Here is a 27,223-nt window from a genome sequence, read left to right as displayed (position 1 = left end):
CCCTTGCTATACTTTAATGAAAAACACGGAATTATTTTCGTGACACCATGTGGTTTATACTTATATATATGAGAAGGTTTTGCGTAGAACGGACTCACGAGAGTCCGATTTATAATGCACACATTCATCCCCTTCCAATGCCACTGCCTAGTCCCCTGTCGGCGGCCGGCGACCCCCCTCCCCCCCCCCCCATCCCGACGACCGGCGACCCTCCCCCTCCCCCTCCTCCCTCCTCCCTCCATGCTATTACATTGATATCCGTATTCTTACAACATAAGGACAAGCTAAGTATCTTAGACGTTTACACGATTTCATCACTTCCTTTCCTTTACCCCTGCTTCTGTCACGTTCCTGGTTTCTGCAGATTCAGGTAGCTCAATCTGGGGCAGATCCTCCTTAACTTAGTAAGCATCTGATCGTTTATATCCGAATATCTCAAGATCAACTTCTCTAAGACCGAGAACTCTGACTCCAAATCATCTTTGTAATCTTTCACAAGATAATTAACATCCAGTTAAATTCAATTTCACAAGGCTTTTGTTGCACTTTAGAATGTCAGGGACTTTCAGTTGATCATGGCATAGAGAAAACATCTACTTTCTGGCCAATATTATCTAATTTCTAGTACTTATTATCTAATACCTGACCAATATTATCTAATTTCTGACACTTATTAGTATCTAATTTCTGATACTTATTATCTAATATCTGATTAATATAATCTAATTTTTGATACTTATTATCTAATAATACCTGACCAATAATATCTAATTTGTGACACTTATTATCTAATTTCTAATATTTATTATTATCTAAAATCTGACCATTATTATCTAATTTCTAACAATTAATTTTTTTTGGGTATGATTGGACTCACGTGAGTCCGTTCTACACAATACTTTTCCTATATGAATATATATATATATATATATATATATATATATATATATATATATATATATATATATATATATATATATATATTGATAATTAACTTAGATGGCTTAATAGTCAATTTTTCTTAAGTGGTTTGGGGTTTGAATCCTCTTATATTCATGTTTTATATAATTAGTGATGATGTGGCATGTTGTAATCGGTGATGGGTAGGTGGCGTGGTGTCATCAATTGTCTGTAAACTGACGTGGTGTCATGAATTGTTAGTGAAGTGACGTGGCGTAATTTGGAAGAGTCTACGTGGCGCATGGACGTTTTTATAAACGTCTTTTAATATATTAGCATAGATAAATTAGGAGATTCTACCCGATGCTACTGCTCCCCAATAGAAGTGGGATAAATAGTGTCAAAAAAATCAAAACATAACTAATAAAAAGGAACAGAAAGAGTAATATATTTAGCTATTTTACACTTCTTCCATTTATTTGTAATTGTAGCTAACGCTTGGAGTTTCATATTTGCAAGTGCACATTTTATACAAGTAATAGTAAATATTTTAATTATCTTTCACAAAATAAAAAATTGGTATTTTGAAAATATATATTGCATGACAACGGTTTCTATTTTTTCTTAATGTATAAATCACAAAAACGGTCAAAATTAAATAGTACACACTATGTATATAGTGTTAAATTTCAAAATATTGCGATTAAAAAAGAACATTGTTAAAGTATGTAAAAATTCAATTCAGTCTTCAAATAGCTCATTGCCATCATTGTTGACTAGATACCAGCTCACCCATAATTACTAAATGTTTCTTAAACTGTTTTCAGAACTTATTTAACCGTTGATTAAAATGATTATATTTCTTAGTAATTAATACATGCTTTTACTTCTTCTTTTCTTTTTTTTTTGTCTTTTTTTTTTTTGTTTTTGTTTTGTTTTGTTTTTTTTTTTTTTTTTTTTTTGGCTTTGTGGAAAACAATACTTGCTTTTACGTATTACTAATCCTGCAATTGACTCTAAACCTTAAGCACTCAGAAAAAATTCAAGACTTTTCATTTAAATATAACTTAAAAAATTCCTTTATAAAATCATGATATAAAGCAATAAAAAGAATTAGTATTTGTTAAAGTCCCTATCTTATTGTTATACTTCACCTCAATGATTTCTGACAGAAAGCAAGAGTATCTTGTTAGTGGTCATATATAGTTATCACTAATCTTCCGACAATAGAACCATAATCTACTTTCAATTCTTTGTTAATTTAAAGCATAACAAATACAATAGGGTAGCTAACTTGTCATTGTCTTCTAATATTACTATTTGTAACTCATAGGCATCCCCAATCGGCCTACGACACATCACCCCGGTTCAGGTAACTATATTATAAATTAATCATTTTTTGTTTATAATAATCCGAACTATTGATTTTTGACTAAATCTTAAAACATTATTTAATCATGATTTAATTAAGTTAGTTCTTGTAGAAGACTAATAATTCCACAAACATATATAATCTTATGGGGCACTTCAGGTAAATTATACATACGTCATTTACATAAAATCTAAGCTTCAAATGTGGGCCGTTGATTTAGGGATAATATTAGTTAGGAAAAAAAGCCGACCACCCACTATTAGTTCCGTTTAAATCAACAAAATGAATCATGAAGTGTCCAAATGGACCAAGTATATAATTCCATATACTAAAGCTTGTTAAAGGATTTTCTTGATTAGTTAAATAATTAAATGAGATTTCTAGGTTCAATAAGAATTTAAAGAGTAGTCTTAGACTCTTAGGTAATTATTTTGTTATAAAGGGCATAGACCAATAAACTTTCAATGAGAAATTTTTGTAATTTTTATTTTATTTTACATAACGAGTGTTGTGTGACCGCATTTGTTGATAAGAATAACCCTTATACAATATATGAGTAACCCCAATTTTTTGTAAATCAAACTTTATTTGTTCATATGTGTAACTCCAATTTATTATACTAGTAACATCAATTAAATTATAATGTAATCTTACTTGTTCAGTTGAGTAACCCAATTCTTTGTTTTAACTATTACAAGAATAATTCCACTTGTTAGCAAAAGTAATCCCACTTTTCTATTGCAATAACCCCTCATCCGATCATCGTGGTAATCCTAGTTACTCGATTAGTTTCTTATATGTAAGTGATAACATCATCAACTAAATATGTGGCAGATCACATTTAAGAATTTGGGTTTGAAATTACCCTCCAACAGGAAATTTTAGACAAAAACAATACGAACTACTACCTCCGTTATATATTATGTGCAAGGATTAGACATCTTTCCTTTCTACTTTATGTCAAATCGATGCAAATAATATGTAACGGATCGGAGGTAGTATTAATTTTAGCAAAAGAAAGAAAAAAAATATCTCATATATAAAATATAATACACTTGGGGCATTTGATTCATGAAATATAGGTATGAGGTATGAGTTTATAATGACTAAAACTTTTACCATATACTTCCTCCGCTTCTATGTAGTTGACACGTTCAATTTAAGCACATATATTAAGGAGAGGAGAGAGAGTGAGTGATAAAGCAAGTTGGGTACACTAGGGATGTTCATCGGTCCAAGACCAGACCGACCCGGATTGGACCAAAGACCGAAAATTAGAATTTTAAGAACCGAAGACCGGACCGATTAAGTTAGGACCGAACCCGGACCGGACCGAAAGAATCGGTCCAAAACCCGAACCGGACTGCTTTGGACCGATTTAAGAATTTTTTAAAAAAGAATACTAAATTTTTAATAAAGTTAAGGAAAACACAAAAAAAGTATTGGAAAAACTATATTGTAACGTCATTTTTACGTCTTTTTTTGTATGTTTAGTGTAAAAAAAACTTATAAAGTTAAAGTTTACTAGGCTTATTAAGGATAATTTTAACCATTATTTAAGGTTTCACACATATTTTTAATAAAAAAATCTGTCCGGTCCAAAACCGGTTTTTATAGGGTTTTGGATCGGACCGGACCGAAGACCGGAAAATGTATTTTAAGACCCGAAGACCGGACCGATTAATTCGGTCCGGTCCGGTCCGGGGTGGTCCGGTCCTTTTTTTTTCGGTCCGTACCGATTTATAAACACCCCTAGGGTACACTTTAAAAGCAAGGTATAAAACTTACTCAAAAAGGAATGTGTCAACTAAAAAAAAATCCTAAAAAGGAATACGTATCAACTAATAAAAAACGGAGGTAAGTATTTGGTTGTTAAAAGTATGAATTTTAAACACATACCTCAAACCCACGAGGTTCCATTCCCCTAGGTATCAAATAAAGAGGGAATAGTGAGACATTTCATTTCAGAGTTTAGTCATATACATATATAGTATTAAGTATCAAGTTCCAATGAGATACCACTTTAATCCGAGTGCATATAGGCGCATAACACCTATATGTTAAGCATGCATATAGAAGGATATTTTGGGGTTTTATTTTTATTTTTCATTTGATGTTTTTTTACAGTGATACATTTTTGTATATTATTATGCATGTATAACGTACCATTTAAAGTATAATTTGTCTTAATAGTACTTTTTGTGTATTATTATGCAATGTATTAATACTTTTTGTCATCCTTTGTTGTTGATTATTTTTTTCCTAAAATACCTATCACCTATTATGCTGTAGTGGTACATTTTATCATCTTATATGTTTCTAAAACATATAGGCGCTATACGCCAATACTTAACCCCTTAATCCCATTCCTAATTCCAAACTCATATCATTCAGCGAACCAAATGCCTTAATAAACTTTATGATCGAATAAGCTTCAAATGTTGTACATTATATCACAAATGTTCACTAAGTTTATTCTAGCTAAGTTGCTATATAATGAGCCTAAAACTCTAAAATAATTTGGAGTATCAAACAAAACGTTGACAAATAAAAGTAATATTGGAAAGTAAAATTTATTAGTAGAGGCAACATGTAAGTGTCACTCCCACATTTTTTTGGGATAAAGGGTCGCTTCCTACGGTTGTTAAAAGTTTATGGTACATATGTTTTGTTGATTATTGCTAAACAATTATAGGATCATATATAAATGCATGGATAACTTGAGCACATGATCAATACAAACAATAGAAATATAATCAATGCAAATTACTACATTTAATCTTTCCAAAGTCCTATGGTCCTATTATTAGTTAGCACTAATCAAAATAATTACTCTAATGTTCGTCTTTTTTTGAAGGGGTAATGTGTGTCTTAAAACATTTTGATAGTTCAATGTTCTAATTTTGGTTATTACATTTAATTGTGAGTGGAATTTTTTTTTAAATGGTAATTGTGTGTGGAAATTATGTTGTGTAACTAAACCATTTAATGAGATTGAGACGATGGACGTGCTTAATGCAACAAATTAGATAACATTTTATATTTATATTTTGCAAGTATCTTTTCATATTATATTCAAGTCTAAATATTTTTACTGATTTGAATATAGAGATGTTATATACATTCTGAGTTCACTGTACACTTATGAATATTTTGTTCTCATTTTGATTATTGTTGTTCATTTAATCATCAAATAAAGAGTCAAAACTAACCTTGAGTTAGTTGTGTGTACTTACACACGGCGGTATATAAAAAAATTTCAATTTGAAGGAGGGTAATTGAAATACAAATGCATATAGATATAATATTATTTTATATAATAATTTCGTAAGGGATATTATTTTAACACTAGGTGTCTAGTTTTAGAAGATAGGCTCTAGGATAAGAGTAAATAAGACATTGAAGGATAAGAACATTAGTGAAATTGTATAAATAAATTAGTTGATGAATAAAGGTGTGACCATTATTGAAATTTGGTTTTGGTTTCCTTTATAGAAACTTTTTAATATGAATTTTATATTATAGCATATTAATTCCACATAGCAGACATAATATTTGAATGGCTCATTGAAAAAAAAGTGTGGCCAACATATTTGATTTTTTTGGGTAAACTTTATTTTCTTTTCACATTGAGTAATGTTATTTTCATAGTGGGTTTTCTTGTTAATCAATTACAACGTTCCTTTCATATTGCATTAAATAATACCATGTTATTTAGAAAATATTAAGTCATGTTATTTTCATACCGTGTAATATTTATTTCATACTAGGTTATACCGTGTTCAATGAGGGAGACCCATGTTTTGTTTGTAGGATTTTTGTTCAGGGCTGCATGGAGAAAACAAAATTAAAATTCTTAACTATATGACCTACTTAATTTTTGGTCTAATTCTTTCAATTTCCTTGAATATACATTTGAACTTTTGGTTAGACAGTGATCTCATCAACACACAATGATCTCCTCAACACACAATTCAACTTATCATGAGGCAGTCTCCTGAGAGCTGTGAATGCTATTACCACATTTGACAATCCGTGCTTGGACTGGCAGTTTGTCTTCTATGATACTCACAACTGAAGACATTGTGGGTCTGAGAGTGGGAGAAGGATTAGTACACAGTAGAGCTATATTCAGCAGTCTTAGCGCCTCTTCTTCTGAGTAATTTGAGCCTAGTGTTGGATCCACAAGTTCAAGAAGGTTCCCTTGTTCTAGTAATACATAGGCCTGTCAAATTGCCAAGTCAAATCCAGAAATAGAGTTACGATCTGTCTTAAAAAGATCTTAAATGATGAAACAAATTATGATAAATCACCGGAGTAGTGTAGTATATGTCAAAGCAATATATACGAGTAGATTACCCAGTCAAGAAGAAATATGAACTCTTCCTTCGGCATATAGCTTGTGTTACTTGTTCCGCTGACAAGCTCAAGTACGACAACTCCAAAGCTGTAGACATCTGCCTTATCTGTGAGGTAACCCCTCATTGCATATTCAGGAGCCATATATCCACTGTCCAAATTTGAATAAATACATGAGATAATGTGTCATGACTAAACATTAAACTTGCAAGCTAAATTGTTCTGCTTACAGAAGCCTAAGATATCAGTATTATGCTTTGACTTCCCAAAACCCTCTTAAGATCATATATCTAAATCGGTTGATTTGTTAAGAGTCTGCATGATCTTGTTACCCATTGCCATGAAATCATGAATATGCTCTTTGACTCTTTCTGAATTAAAAGTTTGAAGATTGGCCCAAAACCCATTAAGATTTAACAAAAGAGGAAGAATTACTGATTCACTTACAGTCTTCTCAGCTAATTGCAGGAAGATGGCGCTAAAATGCACAAAGTATGTGAACATATTCAAGAAGCGAAAGGGAGAAATTGAACTTACAATGTTCCAGCGATTCTAGTACTGATATGAGTATTTTCCTCCTCATCAAGCTTTGCTAGACCAAAATCTGAAATTTTGGCATTCAAGTCCTTATCAAGCAACACATTAGTTGCCTTAATATCCCTATGAACAATCTTCAGTCTTGACTCCTCATGAAGATATGCTAATCCTCTTGCAATTCCCAAGCATATCTTCACTCTTGTCTGCCAGTCCAAGTGCAACTTCTGATCCCCTTTTCATGAAAAAAAAAAATAAAAACAAAATACCGATTGGACAGTTGATTAGTTTCATAACAGGCTATAAATCAATTTCACTACACAAAGAAATAACTTTCTACAACACATTGGGAAGGCACTTGCCAAAGAGCGCACGGGCAAGGGAGTTGTTTTCCATGTATTCATATACTAGTAATAGCTCTTTTCCTTCAATGCAACACCCATAAAGCTTTACCAGATTTGGGTGTTGTAGAGCAGAAATCATGCCTATCTCAGTGACAAATTCACGGTTCCCTTGCTTTGATTTGGAAGACAGCTGCTTTACAGCAATCACTTTGCCGTCAGGAAGTACACCCTAAAGCCAGAAAGTAGCACAGCAAGTCACAATACTATTCCCATAAATGCACTATTTACTTGTGCAAATAGACCATAGTTTACCTTGTACACTGGCCCAAAACCTCCTTCCCCAATCTTATTTTCGCGACTAAAGCCATCTGTAGCAGCTTTTATCTGCCTTAAAGTAAAATAACCTGTATCTAGCCTCTGGAGTTCTGCAATTTGTATATAGAAACAGAGATTAGTAGCATTCCAAAATGTAAGATTTTCTTCGTTTGCTGTAAAGCATCAAGAAGACAAGAATTTACAATTATGCTAAGAAACTAACCCTTAAGTCGGATATTGAGCAATTGAAAGAGGGTCAACTTTTTTCTTTCAGGTGGGAGTGAAGGTGGGGAGGGGCAAAGTGAATTTAGAAGAAAAATGTCCATTGTAAAAAAAGAAAGTATGTATGCTGGATCTTTTCAAACAGACCCAAATATGCAACATAAATTACACAGACCAGAACAAAACAGTATGAGATAAGTAATACACAGAGCTTTACCAGAATTTTCTTAAAAATGTTACTGCACTGGAGGCAAAGACTTATTTTATTATATTGGAACAAGCAAGAGAAAAAAAGGTTCTCATCTACAAAAGTTTAATAATTCTTCAATCTCAAAAATAGTTTCACTTGAATTTTCCTGAGTGAACTGTAATTTTTATCAACTACAGTCTACAGATTCCCGGTTCTCAACTAGAAGCTAAGGCTAAACAGATATGTACTTCTTTCAATTATAGAAGAACAATTGCAGGCAAGATTTCACAAAAAAAATATTATTTAAAGAAAAGTACGAGCCACTCTAAAATAGTCATGGACTCATGGTATTCCTGCTTTCACTTCCAAATAAAAACCACAATGATGTGGCCATATCTGGTGTATCCACTCTAAAATAGTCATGACATTCCTGCTTTCACTCTAAATAAAAAGTTTAAGTGTTCAGAGAATTCAGAAATCTTATACTACAATATTTGTTTGAATTCAGTACTAAAGAATACGAGTAAGATGTATCAAGCAAACATCTTTCCTGTAAAATATCAAAATAAAATCCAACAATTTTGTTTGTTTACAGGATATTATTATGTCTATTTAAAAAGCAAAGTAATTATGCAGGATCAGCCCCTTCAATGTTATTGAACAATCAATCTGAAAAATGGTGTTATCAATGAGGTCTTACCTTCATTTTCACGGTCTTTTCCACCTATGAAACCTGTCATCCAGAAAATTACCAAGAGAGATACAAGAATGGTGAACGATGAAGCAAGTACGATTCCAGTAATGGCCCCAACAGACAATCTTGTTTTAACTTTAAAGTCTGCAAAGGCAAAGAAACATAGACATCAGAAATTATGCCTTAAAATCTAAGCATATTAATAGAGGAAAGCTAGTAATTTGTAATAGAATATAGACTAACTAGGTGTCACAGTGATCCCAGATATAAGAGGTCCATATACACTTCTTAGGGGAACAGCCGTAGTTCCTTTTCCGGCCCAGTACAAGAAGATTTCAAGTGTACCATCATTAACATAAACATTTTTAAACACCTTAGTGAGCATCTTGCCAGCCCCCCCTGCTTCTGCCGCGATATTAAAATCATTAAGTACCTCATTTCCCTATCAAGCCAAACAAAAAAAAAAAGAAAAGGCAGAGAACAATGCAGTTTATTAGCACTTTAATAAGTCAAATCTTTCAGTTATGAATACATCAGAAGCTGAATTCTTTCGTATAGAGCGCATTTTGAAAATTAAATGTAAAATGAAGTTTCGACTGGTTTCTTGATTCACCTGAATTGACACATCAAAGATGCGTCTGCCATTGCTACTAAAAGTTTGGTCATCAGTGAACATAATTTCAGCAAAGTGTAGCTTCACTGTGTAACTGCCTCGTTGCATACAAAGGCCATAATATTTGAGGGACAGAGGTGCCAATCGAGCAGTTCGGAAAATACCAGACACATTAGGATCAGAAGTCTGTGTTACAAAGTTAGCAGTGCCGTCGAACTGATAAGTTCCTGTACTGCTGTAAGCCCACTTTTGTCCAGATGAAAAGAATATTGATGGGCCTTGAGAGATTGTATCTTCTTCATATACATTCCCTTTGAAGCTCACTTGGTTTCCTCCACAGTTAATAAACAACGAATGATCTGAAAAACATGTGGGAACATAAAACAGGAAGCTAACATTTCGAGTCAATTAAGCAACAATGTCAATCCTTACACTGGGGCTTTGTGGAGCAAGGAAGGTCCTTCATCAAGCACCAGGTTACCCTGCAGAATCAAAAGTTATATTAGACAATTCTATCATTATTTATGCAAAATGAGATTTGCATAAATGAATGATTTCTCTAGACGAATCTCCCTAGCTACTATGTCTTGGATTAATGTGGTATATCGTAAATAATTTAATGACTTTTCTAATTGTGAAAGATAGAAGAATAAGATTTAATGAAAATAAGAACTATTCCTGGTGTATTAATTCAAATTTGTCTCCTCTCCATCTCATTATTATCAAGGTATGTAGAAATTGAAATTAACATTTGTTTTTGTGCCACTTTATTAAAAAGCTTTTATTATTAATTGAAAAACAAAAGAAAAAGATTAACTTGTAATTAAGATATGTTTGCAGGTTTATCTCAGAGAGGGTGGATTTTCTCATAGAAAATCTAACACAAATATTTGGTATCATAGGTAACCTTTACTAGTTAAATTATAAAATACGTATTCAAACTTTGTCCAAGTCCAACCACAAGTCCACAAGTCTTCCATGATGGGTATATGGTGTATTGGTGTGGAGATTAATAGAAATGATTGCTGTGCTTTCACATTTATCCAAAACAATATTATATATAAGAGTGATTAGGGTTAACTAAGGCTAACATTGTAATTAGCTAATAAACAAAAATTACAATATCACAAAATATACACTCACACCCCCATAGCAGAGCAGGAGGTTACAGACGCTTAGGTTGTCTCGTAAGTCATCGAAGAGAGTGCACAGAAGCCCCTTGGTAAAAGGTCAGCACTTTGGTTACCGGGAAGGAGCATCAAGAAAAGGTACCTCACCAAATTAGAACTTTTCACAAACAAAATGAATATCCATCTCAATGTGTTTGGTGCGTTGATCTATCATTCAAAAACATGAACCTATAAGCTGCACTATTTTCAGCATAACTAACAAACACACATCAAAAGTTTTAGGTCCAGCATTTTTCTATTTGAAGGAAGGTAGGCTAACTTTAACAATACATCTCTACACTTCCAAGTATTTAAGATTAGACGCATAGCCTTTTCATAATTCATAGGGAGTTTATCAAGTTTTTTTTATGGGGCACTTTGTTCAACACATAAGAAGCAAAAAGTATAGCCTCCCCCCTCCCCATATATTATCACACAAACCAGAACTAATTAATATTGCATTCATCATCACTATAAGAGTTCTATATGCCATTTTGTTGGGGAGTAAAAGGAGCATAAAGTTTATGAATAATTCCATTTTTCTCACAAAGTTCCTTTAAAAAGGTGGTTCCATTCCCTCCTTCCTGTTGGACCTATGTCTTTTAATCTTACGGTCCAATTGGTTTTCACCTTCTGCTTTATAAACCAAAAACATTTTTTCAGCCTCATATTTGGTTCTCAATCGATACACTTTGGTATATCTAGAACCGCCTTTGCTTTCGGTATTCTTATAGTCAACTAAGGGTCTGTTTTGATTGACTGAACTGAACTGAGCTGAGCTGAACTGAACTTATTAATTAGTGATTTTTAACTACGGATTAGTGATCTTTGATTATTTATTGATTATTTATTGCTATACATATGTGTATATACAAATGTACATATTAAAATATTTACGAAAAATATACTATATAATTATAAAATTTATGGAAAATATATTAAAAACTTGAAACCTCTAAACATTTTAAACACATATACTATTTAATTTAAAAATAAAATAGTATTATGACAAAAGAACACAAAACACTTACATGTATCTAACCCATTTAAACAAATTTTTTTTTAAAAAAAAAAAAAAACACGAAAAGCTAACAGAGGCAACGGCCCAACAGTCCAACACCCTAACCCACTCTCTTTAATGTTTTAATTAATACATGTATCTAACTAGTATCTAACCCTAAATTATTATTGTTGTTGTCGTCGTCGTCGTTGTAATAAGAGCTTAAAAGAATGAAAATTGGCTTTATATCATTAGCAATATCATTAGATATATATTAAGAGCTAAACTGAACTGAACTGAGCTGAACTAAGCTGAGCTGAACTGAACTGAATTGAATTGAATTTCAACGGAAGAGAACAGGCCCTAAGTCAGTATGAACCAATTCAGGCAATTTAGATTGTCTATTATTTATAGCTTTGAAAGATTTCTTGGAATGTTTTGGCACGAGGCGATGAGCGCTTAATTAGATCTGGGCAAGGCGTATTGGGTTAGGCGCACCTAAGGAGCACTTGAGGCGCACATGAGGCAAAAAAAATTTTTACAGCTCATATACTGCACCTCACTTTAAAGAGGCGCGCCCTAGGCGCAACGGAACCCCTCTTGGCTCAGTGCGCCTTGAGCTTTTTTATACATTGGTTTTGACACAAATTTCACATGTATGACCATTACCGGTAGACTAGGCGTTAAAGACATGTTTTGCAAGCGTTTTATAGAACCATAATATACATGTCCTAATCTAACATGCCAAAAATTAATAGACTTAATCATATAAGCTGAAGTGAAAGCTTTATTAATATAGTTAGCAGCAAATACAGTTTTTAAAATAAATAGTATACCAGACAAATATCCCTTCACCACAAAGTCCCATTAAGAAAAAACACTAACTTATCACCTTCAAAAACATGTTTCACACCAGTTTTGTTAAGAAGAGCAGCAGAAAATAAGTTTCTATGAAGAGAAAGGACATACAATACATTTTGTAAAGACAAAATATGTTACAAGGTTTTGATGATTGTGAAAAATGATGATTATCCAACTAATATAGGTATTGAGATGTGCATGAACAAGTCACGAAAGCGTGAACATTGTGGAGTATAATTTAGATCATTGTCGAAAATGGTTCCCAACATATAATGTATAGATCGTGCTTAGTTCCTGAGGGTGAACACAAAGAGAAGAAGTTTAAGCGTACAAATGTAACGTTGGACTTTATATGGACTTCCAGAGAAGAATGAGAAGAAGTTATTTGCAAGGAATAAGCGGTGGTTCCTTAGAGGAAATATTGGCCATGATTGTTCTTAGTAGAACAAGCAAAGAGAAGTTCTGAGAAGAACACCAAAGCACATAAGGACAAAAAAATAGGAGTATATTTTCTTAAGAATCTTTTAGTATGTTAGACAAGAGCTATGTTACTCGGACTCGAGCACCCATGTTCGGTGTCTAAGTGTCTAAATCGGCTATTTTGTGAAAATATTCTATGATTTTGAACAAAATTAAATGTCCAAGTATCATACCCATGTTCGAGTGTGTCGAGGGCTTGACACGAGTACTTGAGGTAAAATGAAGAGTTCGGGTAACATAGGATAAGAGAAATTGTTTGGAAAAAGCTAAAGGAACTATATTGGAACTTCACATCGTAAGGAACTCAGTGTTGCTATCCAGTAAGGAGAAGTCAAAATTACAAATTTACACAGTTCTAGAAGTTAGTTTTCCACGTTAATGGGCATTGCATTATATATGCCTAGTCTATAGGAAGTTAGTTTTGACTTGATATTATTATTTATATTCCCTCCGTCTCACATTACAAACCTATTTGGATTTTTTCACGAGAATTAAGGAGGTTATAGATTCCTTAAAACAAATGATTGGGAGTACATATGTGCATGTGGGGTTAGAGAGAGAAAGAGAAAAAGAAATAGTAGTTGGGAATTAATAAAGAGGGAGAGAAAGAGTATTTGATGTTAAAAGACATAATTAGTACAAAAAAAAAAAAAAAAAAAAAACAAAGATGACAACTCATAAAAACAGGGTAATATTGTCAAAAAGCACAACTTTTTAAATAGAAATAGGCTTTTAATTTTTGTTTACCCAGAAAGGAATACAAGATTTGTAATATGACACAAAGGGAGTATTAAATTATATTTGATAAAGGATAAGTTTTTTAAATAAAATCTGATTTTCTTTAGTAAAAAAGATAACTTAATTTCATTGTTTATGGGGATTTAGTTTAAGCTTAAACTATTTTCTAAAATGATTTTATTTTATAAAACAATGATTTAAAAATAAAATTAAGGGAAAAAGAATTTCAAAGAGATTACCTTAAAAGTAGGAGTTAACTAAAATTTTGTTTGTTAAGGAACGGAATGAATCGGGTCTATATGTTTAGTTAAATACTTTATTAATTTAACTTATCGTTTTAAGGAAGTTTGTTTTAAACTCCTTCTTTGCAAAACGTGCGAATTCTTTTCCAAAGAAATAGGAGGTTTTTGAGTAAGTCGTTGAGCAACTAATTCACCCATTATTGTTGCTTATAATCATGATTAGTTGGCTATTACTGGGCCTAAAGATTCGGAACACTCCTTATCATATGGAACATGGAGTAGTTAGTAGGTAATTCAATCCTCTATAAATCAAATTCTTTCCAAATGGTATGACTTTGTCATTCTAAAATAGAGTATGTTTCAAGTGGAACAGTGTTAGATAAGAAATATATTTTCTCTCCACGATTTGATTAAGTTCCTTACATGTCTCAAAGTGTCCAACATATTAGTTTTACACAACTTATCATTTATATGTATTAGAAAGTTGTTTAGCTTGGGTGAGTTTTTTTTATGTAAGAGAATGTTATAACGGATGTGTCCAATGGAGCGATTTGGGAATTCACCCTCAAACACAATACAAATTAAATAGCAAAGCACGATGATAAAAGAGAATGATTATGAGGAAATTTAAATTTCGTCATATAAAACAAAATATTGTTTTATTAAGTTCCTACCAAATAAGACAATAACCCTCTTGATTATCCTCCTCAATAAATCATCATAAGTTTCACCCTCATGATGACTTTCCTCCTCAATAAAACCATCATTATTTTCACCCTCTTGATTTTCCTCCTCAATACCATCTTTGATTTTCTAATAAGCCTAACCCTATTATATAGGTTAACCTTGAAACTCACACCAATTAGGAATTACTTCTCCCCAAACCTAAATAATCCTATATTTGAGTTAGTAATATTTCGGGGTTGTAACCCATATCTGTTTCTCCTTTATTTTATCATTTTATATTTAAGTTAGTAATTTATAAATTGCATAACTCCTACATTTGGTAGTAGAGCCAGATTATTTACATTATCTCAAAATGTCTACAAACTTTGTTCAGCCACAAGTACCCCTAATTTTCATACGACCTATATGAAGATTGGTGCCTCATAATGAAACCACTATTTGGTTCCTTAGATTTGTGGGAAATTGTTAATGATGGGTTTAAAAAACCATCAAATGAGACAAAAACGGCATTAACTCAAGAAAAGAAAGATGGGTTGAAAGAAAATCAGAAGAAAGATCAAAGGGCATTATTTTTTTATTTATATAAGATTAGACCGTGATATGTTTGTTAAAATCTCGAATGCAACCACAAGCAAGGAAGCTTGGGATAATCTTGCAACTATATTTTAAGGAGTCGAGAGAGTTCGAAAATTCGCTTACAAGCAATACGAGGTGAGTTTAAAGAAATCTAAATGACTAGTAATGAGCAATATCTGACGCCTACATACAAATGTTAACCAACAAAAATTAAATGGAGAAAAAATTGAAGATAAAATAATAGTGTGAGAAAGTACTTCGATCATGGAATAAAAGATTTAACCATGTATTACCTGCGATAGAAGTACCAAAAGATATTGATTAATTATTAATAGAATAACTTATGGGATCCCTTCAAGTACATGAACAAAGAATTTAGAAGAATGATGAATCAGTTATTATAGAGCAAAAGCACTTGAATCAAAGATGTCATTAAATGAACAAAGAAGTGGAAATTGGCGAGGCAGATTTCATTGACGAGGAAGAGCTCGTGGTAACTACCATAGCCAATGTAATGAGAGAAGTTTTTGCCAAGGGAGAGGGTCAAACAGAGGTGGAAAGAGTTTCAACAAACGCGGTAAATAAAAGACATTCAATGCTATGCATCTTAGTGCTCTGGAACAAACAAAAGGATCAAGGCAATCGATTAAATTTTGTTGAATCGTCAAGAAAAAATGAAGAAAGTCCTACATGAAGAAACTAGAGCATGAAACAATGAAGAAACTAGCGCATGAAGAAGCTAGTAAATCAGCAAGTCGTGTGGTTTTTCGATTCTGGAGCTAGCAACCACATGTGTAGGAGAAAAGAAATTTTAATTGACCTTGATGAGAATATTCAAGGTAATGTAAGTTTGGGAGATTCATCCAAACTACAAGTTGAAGAAAAAGGAAAAAATACGATTTTTTTCTTAAGAATGGAAATGAAGCATTCATTACTATTGTTTATTGCGTACCTAATATGAAAAGTAACATTCTCAGTATTGGACAACTTTTGGAAAAAGGATATTTTGTTTTTATGGAGGGTAATAATTTTCAACTAAAAGATAATAGTGGAAGAATTATTGCTAAATCGAAAATGGCTAAGAACCGCATGTTTTTGCTGCAACTTAACATCGAGGTTCAAAAGTGTTACTATGGTGTTATGGAGAATGAGTCATGGAAATGGCACAAACGTTTTAAGCATTTGCATTTCAATGGCCTAAAACTTTTGCAATCAAAGAATATGGTGCATGGATTACCTAGAAGACCCTAAACAAGTTTGTGAAATATGCACAATTAGAAAACAAGCTAGACTTTCATTCCAAAAGCGGTTATCATGGAGAGCTAAAGCGCCATTAGAATAGTTACACACAAATATATGTGGACCATTAAAGCCAATATCTTTGGGAGGTAATCGCTATTTTATTACCTTCATTGATGATTATAATAGAAATTATGGGCGTATATGCTGAAGAAAAAGTCAGCTGCATTTGGCAATAAGCTGATACATTATTAGAAAAATACTCCATTTTGAGAGTGGAGTAATCATGTTCAAGTGTAACGACTTAAGAGTGTTTGTTGTCTTGGAAAATGTCATGCAAATGATTCAAAGCCTCCATTGTTGTAGCATTGAATCAAGAATGTGTGTAAAAGATCATTAAATATGGTGGCATAAATCACGAAAGGACCGTTGCATCACGGGTCCCATAGTTTGTCATCATCCTCGATCCACGAAGAAGCCTTCTCTTTCCCTTTGGTAAAGGAAATAATACGGTGCAAGACCTTATGAGATCGCGCATGGTAACCTTGAATAATTTCGCCCATGTAAAATATTGAACATTCTCCATTTCAAGGGTAATGGAGATATGATTCTTGATATTAGACACTACAAGAGCAGGGTGAAAAGAGTTCTTGGAAACCAACATGATAGGCTGTCGAAGATGAGAAGAAAACAGGAGAGAGAAAATGCGGCCAAGTAGGGTGCGACAGAAGAAAAACGTGAAACCCTAAATAGGCATGTATACACGATCCAAACCCTAATAGTTAGCATAAAACTAGGCTAATAATTAGCAAACTAATTATTTACTAACTACTAAACACATACATTATTTAACACACAAAACTCATTTCTCCAACCACGATGGAGAGTTTTAAAAACAACATTCCCTTTTTCTTTTCTCCTCTTATTTGCCTTTGGCACACACTATGCAAATATTGTCCTATAAAATTCACTTTTATCTTACATTATTTTCCGTATATCCACTGATATAGAAATGAAATGTTTTACAACGTTTTTTTTAGTCAATATTAATATCGTCTTGTGACATCCACCAATCAAGCGGTCATTGTTTATCTATTTTTATGATTGGACTTTTCATTCGACCATGTCATAGTAGAGATATTAAGCGATATAATATATCTCTTGACATATGATATTATTATGTGAATAGCTTTGACATTATTCTTTGTAAATCATTAATGTGCATATTAATGATTTTATGTACATTTTAGTGATTTTATTACCATTTAATACTCTTTTATAGCACTATAAATAGTTGTTTTATTTCATAAATATAATCAAGCTTTCCACCAATCTTAATTCTCGTATGGTAACAATAGGTAGTGTAACAAGGTCACAGCTTCAAATCTCATCCACCCATCATTACAGGGTAGAATATTAAGTAGTAGGTATGGTGGGCTGATTCTACATCTGCACTTTAAGCCCGAAGGGATTCTCATGTGAGTGGCTGTGATAAAGTACATAAACCAATTATGGGCTCCAACCATAAGCTTAAACTTTTATTAAGTTTCCAACATCCATTTCATCTTAATGATTAAGCTTTTCATTATTGGCCATATAAGATTAATGGTTACACGTTACTTTTTCTATTTTGAGACATATGACCCAAGCTAATGTTGGGAAAGTTCACAAATAATCTTGCAGCAGAAATAATATTTGTTTTCCCTTCTATGGATAAACAAAATTGGCTAACGATTATATGACTACAATATCATAAGATAACTCGCAAAATGTTTATAAACATAAGCTTATATAGTTATATTTGATAATATGCTCTCAAAATTGAAATGGGTTGCTCTATTCTCAAACAATGTGATAAAAATACTTTCTGAATACTAACAATCAATTTGATTACATATTAATAATCAATCTATTACTAATTATCTAAAGATGCAAATTAACGTGATTATCTTTTATTGATTATTTCGTTCTAATTACTTTCCTTCTTTTTCTCTTACTATTTTTCTAATTTAGTCTTCTCCAAATAAGGAGATAACAACCAACAACTAATTTATACTTCTTTCTCTACTTATGTCTAACTTACCTTATATTAGTATTCTTTTTCTTACAACATTCCATTACTTTATCATTCTTTTCTTAACATTATTTTTATTCTTACAACATTTGACAGCTTACATTACTTTATTATTATTCTTCTTTTCTTATAATATTCTACTTTTCTCTCTTACTTTCCAATCAATATCTTGGTTTTTGTGGAAAAAATAACAAAGTATAGCCATTAAAATGAAATGGAGTATTATACAAGTATTACTCCATGAACAAAATGTAGAGCAAAAATTGTTGCTAGATGAACTTACTCGTTGTTTCTCGCAGATGAATAGCTAGCAACCAGGTTCCTGTTGCATTAAAAAGGGACCAGTAATGTGAAATTGATTGACAGAACATCTTACTCATTGCATCATTGCTTTATACTTACGCATTTGATTGCTGACAACTAGTTGGGGCTGAACCGGTGAAATTGTTGTAAGACACGTCACTGCAAAAGCAAAAACAATGGTATCATTGGACCTTCCTGCATTTCATATAAATGTTCTACCTCCGTTACTTTTAGTTGTCACAAAGGAATATTTTAAATCTCACAAATAATACCCCTTTGTTGCAACTAAAAAGTAAACGGGGTGGTATAAAATTTCCTGAAGAAAGGAGTAAAAAATAAAAATATAACTTACAAGTACTTCTTGCTGTTTAATATCCATTGTGGTACTGCACCAGAAAATGAGTTGTTTGTAAGGAACCTGTATCAGCCTAGAATTAATATAACAACCATCTTGTTAGAAAATATACTACTCAGTATGCATTTTTCTTACAGATAATTAAGATTTTGCAAGTTTTCCAATGATTCAGGAACTGGACCGCTCATCTGGTTGTAGCTTAGGTCTCTGCAAGAGTCATTGAACAAATTTTAAAATTATCCTCTTTATTTCATATATTTTCTAGGTAATGTCATAACTTATATCATAAGTGAACATAAGCATAAATGTACGTCGGTTACAGATTTATTACTCACTACAACTTGCATTCACCTGGAGAGGAACACCCATGCCCAACATATATGTTTTAGAAGTTGGGTTATAGAACTATATTGTTTAAGGAGTGCGGGTGTATCTGGATGTATAATAGAAATGCTGGTAGATCAAAAACACTATACTTACAATAGAGTCAAGTTTGCCAAGTTAGAGATATAATTAGGTATTTGACCGGTAATCAAGCAGTTCCTAAGTACGCTGAACACAAAAGAGAGAATGTCAGCAGAAAAATGGAATGCTAGCGATAGGGTACATGTAATTATTAATGTTGATCAATCATATAACTGACAACTCACAGATACTTTAAGTTTTTCATGCTTGCAAGGTTTGGGAAAGGTATACTTGAAGTATCGAGATCTGAAATTCTCCTGGTAATCAAAGTAAACTCCATCACTATTTTACCTTCCGAATGTACTTTCCTTAAGCTAAGCATATACTAGGAGATGAAAAGGACATGATAGGGGAGAATCATAATAGACTATACTCACAAGGTCTGCAAGTTTGTCAAACGCAATAAGCTAGATGGAATAGGTCCCTCCATAGATGTACCTTGAATATCCCTAGACACACAAAAAAAAAAAAAAGTTACCATGTATTAAAATGAGTAGTATAGATACAAGCAGCACATATCAGCAAATTGGAATCCTGCATGAGTAATCTACTCACAATGAGACCAGGGTGGTTAAATTGCCAATAAAATCAGGTATTTTTCCAGAGAACATGTTTCCGTTGAGCCTCCTGGAAAAAGCACACAATTCTTAGCTAGCAGAGATGGAGTCTGGTTACACATTGAAATTAACAAAGGTGACTTACAGTTCAGTAATGTTCTTTAGATTGACGAATGTTTCAGGTATTGTTCCATTAAAGAAGTTTGAAGCAAGTACTCTACAAGAATAAGCAAGTATTTTGCAAATGAATCTTGAGTTGTATAATATGATCATATGATATAGGAACTAGGGCAACAAGAAACTAGTGCAATAGCTTCAACTCAAAAACATGACAAGTAGGAAACGACGAACTGAATAATCCCATATTGAAGCATAGCAAGAATTATCTTGCACTGACACAATCTTAAATATAAAACTTAGTGAAGTGCTCCAAGTATCAGTTTATAGAGTTCACTAAAAAATAGACACACAAGATTCTCAAGTTTCTCAAATTCCCAAGGCTCTTCGGCACAAGTCCTCCTAATTGGTTATCTTCCAATCCCCTGGAAAAGTCAAATTTGCAAAATAAAGAGGTCAACTATAAAGATTAGTTGTCAAGACATTGGAATAAAAAGGCACAGCCAGAAACAAGACTAACAAGTTCTGAAGGGTGATAATCTGTCCAATTTCGTCAGGAATTGAACCAGTGATTCGGGTTTCTGAAACTGCTCTGCAATGCAAAAAGGATTCAGATAAAAACATGGAAAATATCCTTTTAAAAAACCGTCAAAACATGTGTTTAAAAATGTAACACATACTTACAGAGTCACGAGTGGAATTTTAGACAGGTTTTTTGGGATTGTTCCATTAATATAGTTCCTGGTAAGATCACTGGATCATAAAGATAAACTCCTTAGAATATTTACCAGTTAGGAGTGCTCAACTTGTAATTCACATTCGGCAAAACAGTTAACTACCTTTTGTTACATATGAGATGCAAAAACTTACATTTCTTGCAGATGAGCCAGGTTTCCGAATTCTTCAGGCATAAATCCAGTAAGATTGAGACCCTTTAATTGACTGCAACCTCGAAGAACAATTTTCAATGAAGAAAAAAGGAACCCAACAAGCCAAAGAAAATTCATAAGAAACCAACTAAGTTCGCCCCATCACAGCCAGATAGCTCTGGCAACTGCTGAATGCTACCACAATTTTATACAGAATCAGAATACAAATGTGAAAACACTAAGATGATTTAGAATTGCAATAAGTTATATGCACCAACCAATAAGAGTCTCAAATTGTGAGTATGCATGCATGTAAGCAAGAGATTGCACATTAGTATATATGAAAAAGAAGACGGCGTGATGGGGAGGGAGAGAACATACATGTTTGTGACATGGCATACAGTGCCCCTGTTAAATGAACAATCACAAATGACGTTGCTAAGAGCAATACGGTCAATGAAGGTTTTATTGAAACTCTGACCCCTATCACTGCAAGATGTTCGGTTGACATTCCAATGTGAATTCTTCAACTTTTGAGAGATTTTTTGAAGTGTTTTCACTGTTAGGCAACAAGTAATAAAGTCAAGCAATATCAAATCGACAAGTTTGAACTACATACTGCAACTGCAAGTGTGTAAAAGACCAAGTGACCACCTAAGTTATGTTGGTAATCAAAGTGACCATATTAACGGTTTAACTAAAAACTCGACCCAATTTAAAGTGCATTCAATTTTTTAGTAATGAAATGATGGCCTACACTTTATTTCATGCATGCCTTATCATATAAAGCCAACATCATTATGTAAACTTAGTTCATGAAGGCACATGACATTTTTTTGTAATAACAAGTGTTCTTTTGAACTATAGTCGAATGTACAACTATGCTTCATATGCAAATTCCCATATATTTTATAGCTTCAACTCTAAATTGAATTGCTAGCTCTTTTTTCCTTTTATTAAAAGTTTATTCTCTCTTTATTGTCTTGCCCTCCCATGCTTTCCTACTTTCTCCCCCTTCCCTTTGCCCCTTTTCACCCTATCTTTTATATTGCGAGTGATGAGAAAACATACGATAAGGTGGAAGAAAGGAGTACAGGGTCATTGGGAAGGATGAAGTTATAAATCTCTCAAGGATTGGTTAAAACCATGTAAGGTATAATTTCTTCACCAAAGGTGCACTAATCTAATCTTAATTGAACTTATTGGAACATATTGTACGCCTGATTTGAGCTCTGGTAACCGTTATTGGCCCAAACGGTAGTTTATCTTACTGTATTGTGATAGTGTGATAATTAATAGTTTTAAGGAAACATTTCTTATTATTGATGGAAGTTAAATATGTTTATATGTAGGGGTTTATAAAGGAAAACATAACCTTAGTGTAATAAGATGTATAAACACTAGTTCACTAAACTAACACGACTCTTGTTTCCTAAACATATCATAACTCAAAATCCAAAATTACGCTATCACCATGACAATGACTACATACGTACCCTCAATCAAGATCAAACTACCCGTAGTCTCATTTAAGTTTTCATGTGATACATAACGTGGGACAATGTTACGCAATTCCAAACAATGTTTGAACTTGCTTCCTATCACAACGTTCGTTAACATGTTTGCAAGGTTCTCAGATGCATACACCTATATAAGAGAGCTACTACCTTTATGATTGAATTTTTTGCCTAATGAATTGCACTTTGGCTATCACAGGTCACAACTAAGATTCTAATATTCCTACCTTAACACCAAATCATCTAGAAGTCCCCACAACCACATCATTTCCTTAACTTCTTTTGCCATAGCCATGTACTCAATAGAACCACGTAGCCTACATTGACCGCTACCTGGAGCGCCATGCACTTTCAATGCATAACCAATAGTAGAACGCCATCTATCTAGATCACTATATAATCCGAATCAACAAAGCCACTAACTAACATGTATCTCAACCAAAACACAAACTTGGTTAATGGTACCCTTTTCAAAATGTAAAATTCATTTCATTGCTTCCTAATGTGCTTTATCTAGGTTCGGCTATTCGCCATAAACCTAAATACAAGACTAACTACTGGTGAACCATAGGACGTGTCTACATGCCACGCAATCCAGTGGCTGGTGGAAAATCCCTTGGCCACTAGCCTAGCATTCTACCTTATTTAATCTTACTAAGATGGATCCTCTTTTATTTTATTTACCCACTCACAAGTTGTCCTAGCAGTCTAAAGACAATATGACTACCTCCCTTATCTCATTTTAATGAAGAGAATGTATCTCTTCCTCCATAAAAACTAACCAACTCTCACTATCCTTGTCTCACCGAAAGTGCATATTCAACCAAGTTTACTTGGTCATAATGCCTAAGAGGTTCGTATGACTCAAACTTTTGAAGTGATTTATAATTCTTCTTTGGCCAAGTAGATACCAAAGAATCTTGTTGCTATTGCAATAAATGCATATTATCCTTGTAAAACATCTCACGATCAAGCTCATCCTCCTCCTCATCTCTAGTATTTGAAGTCGTTCTAACATCACCATCATTAGACACTATAGCTTTAGATGAAGCTACCATAGATTTTTCATTAAAAGCCAAGATTACAAATTTGGAATCCTTTACACTTCAAAGGAAATAGTCGTAACCCCCTATGGATAGATAAAAAGAGATTGCAATCTTAACTCTTTTAGTAAGCTTATTATCCTCAACATGATAATAAGTCATTTAATCTAAGTATAAGGCCTCGTTCTCTTCACCTAATGCTACTGAACTGAAATTATTTTTACCGAAACAAAATTATACTCCCTCCGTTTCACTTTGTTAGTCCCATATAGAATCAATCACAAAAAAATAAGAGAATGAATAATATTTGGAATCTTACTTTTTAGTACAAAAATTGCTTAATTAATTCTATCTTATTAAATGTTGTGATTTTTTATTTGGAAAGCATCAATTACAATGCTTGTTTCATGGGATTGATGACCAATCAGAATATTTAATTACTGTCACGTCATCAATCCACTAATGGGATTAGAAATTATAAGACCAGATTAGGAAAATAAAATAAAATTAAAAAAGGAATAGATTCAATATGGGTAGATCATTTTGAAACGCCCAAAATAGTATATGGGACTAACATTATGAAACGCAGGGAGTAGTTGCTAAACTTAAATTAATTTTACTGAACTTAAATTAATTTTACTGAACTGGAATTATTTTTGCTGACTGAAATTATTTCTACTAATTTTCTATTATAATTCTTCTTTAAGATAATGAACTTTACTGAACTTAACTTATTTTTACTGAACTGAACTTTTCCTTGCTGAACTAAAATTAATTTTACTGAGTTGAACTTATTTTTACTGAACTGAACTTATTTTTACTTAATATTATTTTTTTAAGGTTGACTGAATAGGGCCTAAGTCTTTTGTAATCTTCTTATATATATATATATATATATATATATATATATATATATATATATATATATATATATATAGAAAGATTATTTTCTATCTCATGTTTTCGAAATTGATTATATTTTGTCTTAAAAAAAAATAAATAATAATTGATTATATCTCATATGAGTCATATCTCTAACAAGAGGTGTCTCCATCTAAAAAAGAATGTGGGGATTGATTCACTACATAACAAGTCGGGGCAACCGACAATATACCTTGCCTAAACTAGAACTAGAGCGCATACACCTTCCATTCTCAAGTTAGTGTATGATTCGGTCTTTCCACAACTCTATGTTATGGTAATAAGAGTAATAAAATGAGTGTTTAATCTTCCTCGTCTACGTTCAAATCTATATTTTTAAAGTATGATATGTTCCCATGGTATAAAAACAAGGCCGCCACGTTTTGGTTGGGCCGTTTTGTAAAGGAAATTCAATTGACCGAACGGAGATTGTCCGCATCAACATTCCCTTTTTTAACATTAATTTACTATGAGTCTACGTTGTTTTTTTTTTTTTTTTTAAAAAAAAAAAAAAAAATTATCAGTAATCTCACAAAAAAAAGTTTCTGGCGGGAAATTTTTTTTTATAGATGTGACACGTCACACGTGTACTTTTGGAATAATTCTAGTGATTATTTTAATGTATTAGAATTAATAATTAACTAGATTAACTCCCGTGCGATGCACAGATATAGTGAAAAAAAGAGCTATATAAAACAATATACTATTAAAAAAATCATAAATTAATATTCCATTGGGTAAATGGTTGTCAAAAGGTTTATTAAAAAAAATTGTGAAACCGTTTCCAAAAAAATGTGAAGAGTTATTTGTATAGTATTCTGTATTAAATTATTTTGTAGTCAATATTTAGTTTTTTCCATAAAAAAAATATAAAAAGAAAAAAAAATGTTTTGATAGGAAAAAATTAAAGGAGAAGCTCATACGTGTACAATATGGATAAATGAATGATGTCAGCGGTTGCTACTTTAATATTAGTTATAGAAGTGGTTAGTTGGGCTAACATTTATATTTCCATAAATAGGCCTAGCCATCTAGGCCTCTAACGTATCGGGTACGCATTAAGTTTAGTTTTATGGGAAAAGCCGAAAAGGGTACCACTCGTGTAGTCGCGTTATCCTTATAGCGTACAACTTTAAAACATTCACTACTTTAATACAAGCACTCTCTAACAACAAGAAAAAATAATACTCTCTGTCTCAAAATGATTATCACATTCAAAATGTGTCCTAGGTATGATACTTCGTATATCAACGTAATATGTTTACACTTAAATATCAATAAAAATAAATATTACTCCCTCCGTTCTTAAATTGCATTCCTCTTTCTAGCATTTATTCCTCATATAGTAATAGAGAGAAAGAGAAATGTAATTTAAGGACGGAGGGAGTAAAATTTAGACGTTATGAAACATTATAATAACACTTGCTTATGATAAAATTAGTTTTTATTAAAAAAAAAAAAAAAAAAAAAAAAAAAAAAAAAAAAAAAAAAAACTATTGTCAAAATTAGCATATAAATAGTGGGAAAAGAAAAAATAAAATAAAATAAAATCTCATGTGTAAACTATTCAAATGAGTAACTTTGATTTCAACTAGCTTAATCAGTAATTTCATGAGCAGGTAGCTATCACGCTTGTAACTCCAACAAAAGAAAAGAAAAAAAAAAAAAAAAAAAAAAAAAAAAAAAACATGATTCATGAATTTGTTTTCAAATAGCTAAGAAACAAATAGGAACAAAAAGACAGTAATGAAATAAACAAACCTTCGTCTTCGGGAATAAGTTGAGCAATAACAGACCCAAATTGAATGATGCAATTGCTGAAATTGATTGCGAGTAGTATGATTGGAAGATACTTTCTTAACCAAGCCGCCATTATAGATGATAGTCTTTTACTTTACCAAAGCAGGAGAAACGGGAAAGCGAAAGAGAAGAGAAGAGGGAGAGTTAATGCAACATAATTAAGTAAATGAGGGTGGCTTGACCATTTTAAATACGGAGTTGGTTAAAATTCTGGTTCGTCAAATTCTGCTTTGGCTATCCATTTAAGGTGGGTTCCATACTTCCATCAAAACTTTTGAGATGTTGCCTAAAAAATGGTACTGTAATAAACTCTTGGCACATAGCAACGGGTCGGGTCTGGAGTGGGTTCGGATGGATCCGAATGATCCGTTTTTGTAATAGGGATCTAGATTTGACCCGGATTCAGATCCGTTTTTGTAATAAGGATACAGATTCGACCCGAATCTCTCGGGTCTAGAAAATGGAGACCCTGATCCAGATCCGACGGGTCTAACAGATCCGGGTTCAAAATGAGTCCAATATATCTTGCCTAATTTTTTACAATAAATGTAATGTTTAGGTCAAGAAATACATTTCAAACTTTCGTCAAGTTATTAAGTTCAACCTAAATTACAGTTATACAACTAATCTATAAACACAAAGTAAATAACCAACTTATACACTTATA

General features: G+C 32.5%; 1 protein-coding gene across 2 annotated transcripts; it reads right to left on the bottom strand.

Moving 5' to 3' along the window:
• Nucleotides 1-6,111: 6,111 nt before the first annotated feature.
• Nucleotides 6,112-26,884, bottom strand: LOC145629197 (putative LRR receptor-like serine/threonine-protein kinase At1g53430). 2 transcript variants are annotated; one of them, XM_081681738.1, is made up of 24 exons: nt 26,518-26,884; nt 21,657-21,834; nt 21,277-21,348; nt 21,091-21,159; nt 20,927-20,998; nt 20,760-20,831; nt 20,435-20,506; nt 20,288-20,359; nt 20,110-20,181; nt 19,918-19,989; nt 19,748-19,819; nt 19,403-19,474; nt 19,265-19,330; nt 19,012-19,071; nt 18,893-18,931; nt 9,976-10,025; nt 9,544-9,902; nt 9,174-9,372; nt 8,937-9,074; nt 7,822-7,934; nt 7,528-7,738; nt 7,169-7,400; nt 6,632-6,782; nt 6,112-6,497 (listed from the first exon to the last, which is right to left on the bottom strand). In XM_081681738.1, the coding sequence occupies exons 1-24, from the start codon at nt 26,627-26,629 to the stop codon at nt 6,255-6,257; spliced, it is 2,868 nt and encodes a 955-aa protein (XP_081537864.1). In that variant the 5' UTR covers nt 26,630-26,884; the 3' UTR covers nt 6,112-6,254. The 2 variants fall into 2 exon arrangements, with proteins under 2 accessions (XP_081537864.1, XP_081537865.1); XM_081681739.1 differs by lacking the exon at nt 26,518-26,884 and having other exon boundaries at nt 21,277-21,470; nt 21,657-21,691.
• Between the last annotated feature and the right edge of the window lie 339 nt (nt 26,885-27,223).

This window comes from Chenopodium album, chromosome 4 (assembly GCF_948465745.1).
Source record: "Chenopodium album chromosome 4, dcCheAlbu1.1, whole genome shotgun sequence".
Classification (NCBI taxonomy): domain Eukaryota; kingdom Viridiplantae; phylum Streptophyta; class Magnoliopsida; order Caryophyllales; family Amaranthaceae; genus Chenopodium; species Chenopodium album.
This window is presented reverse-complemented; position numbering and strand designations above follow the sequence as displayed.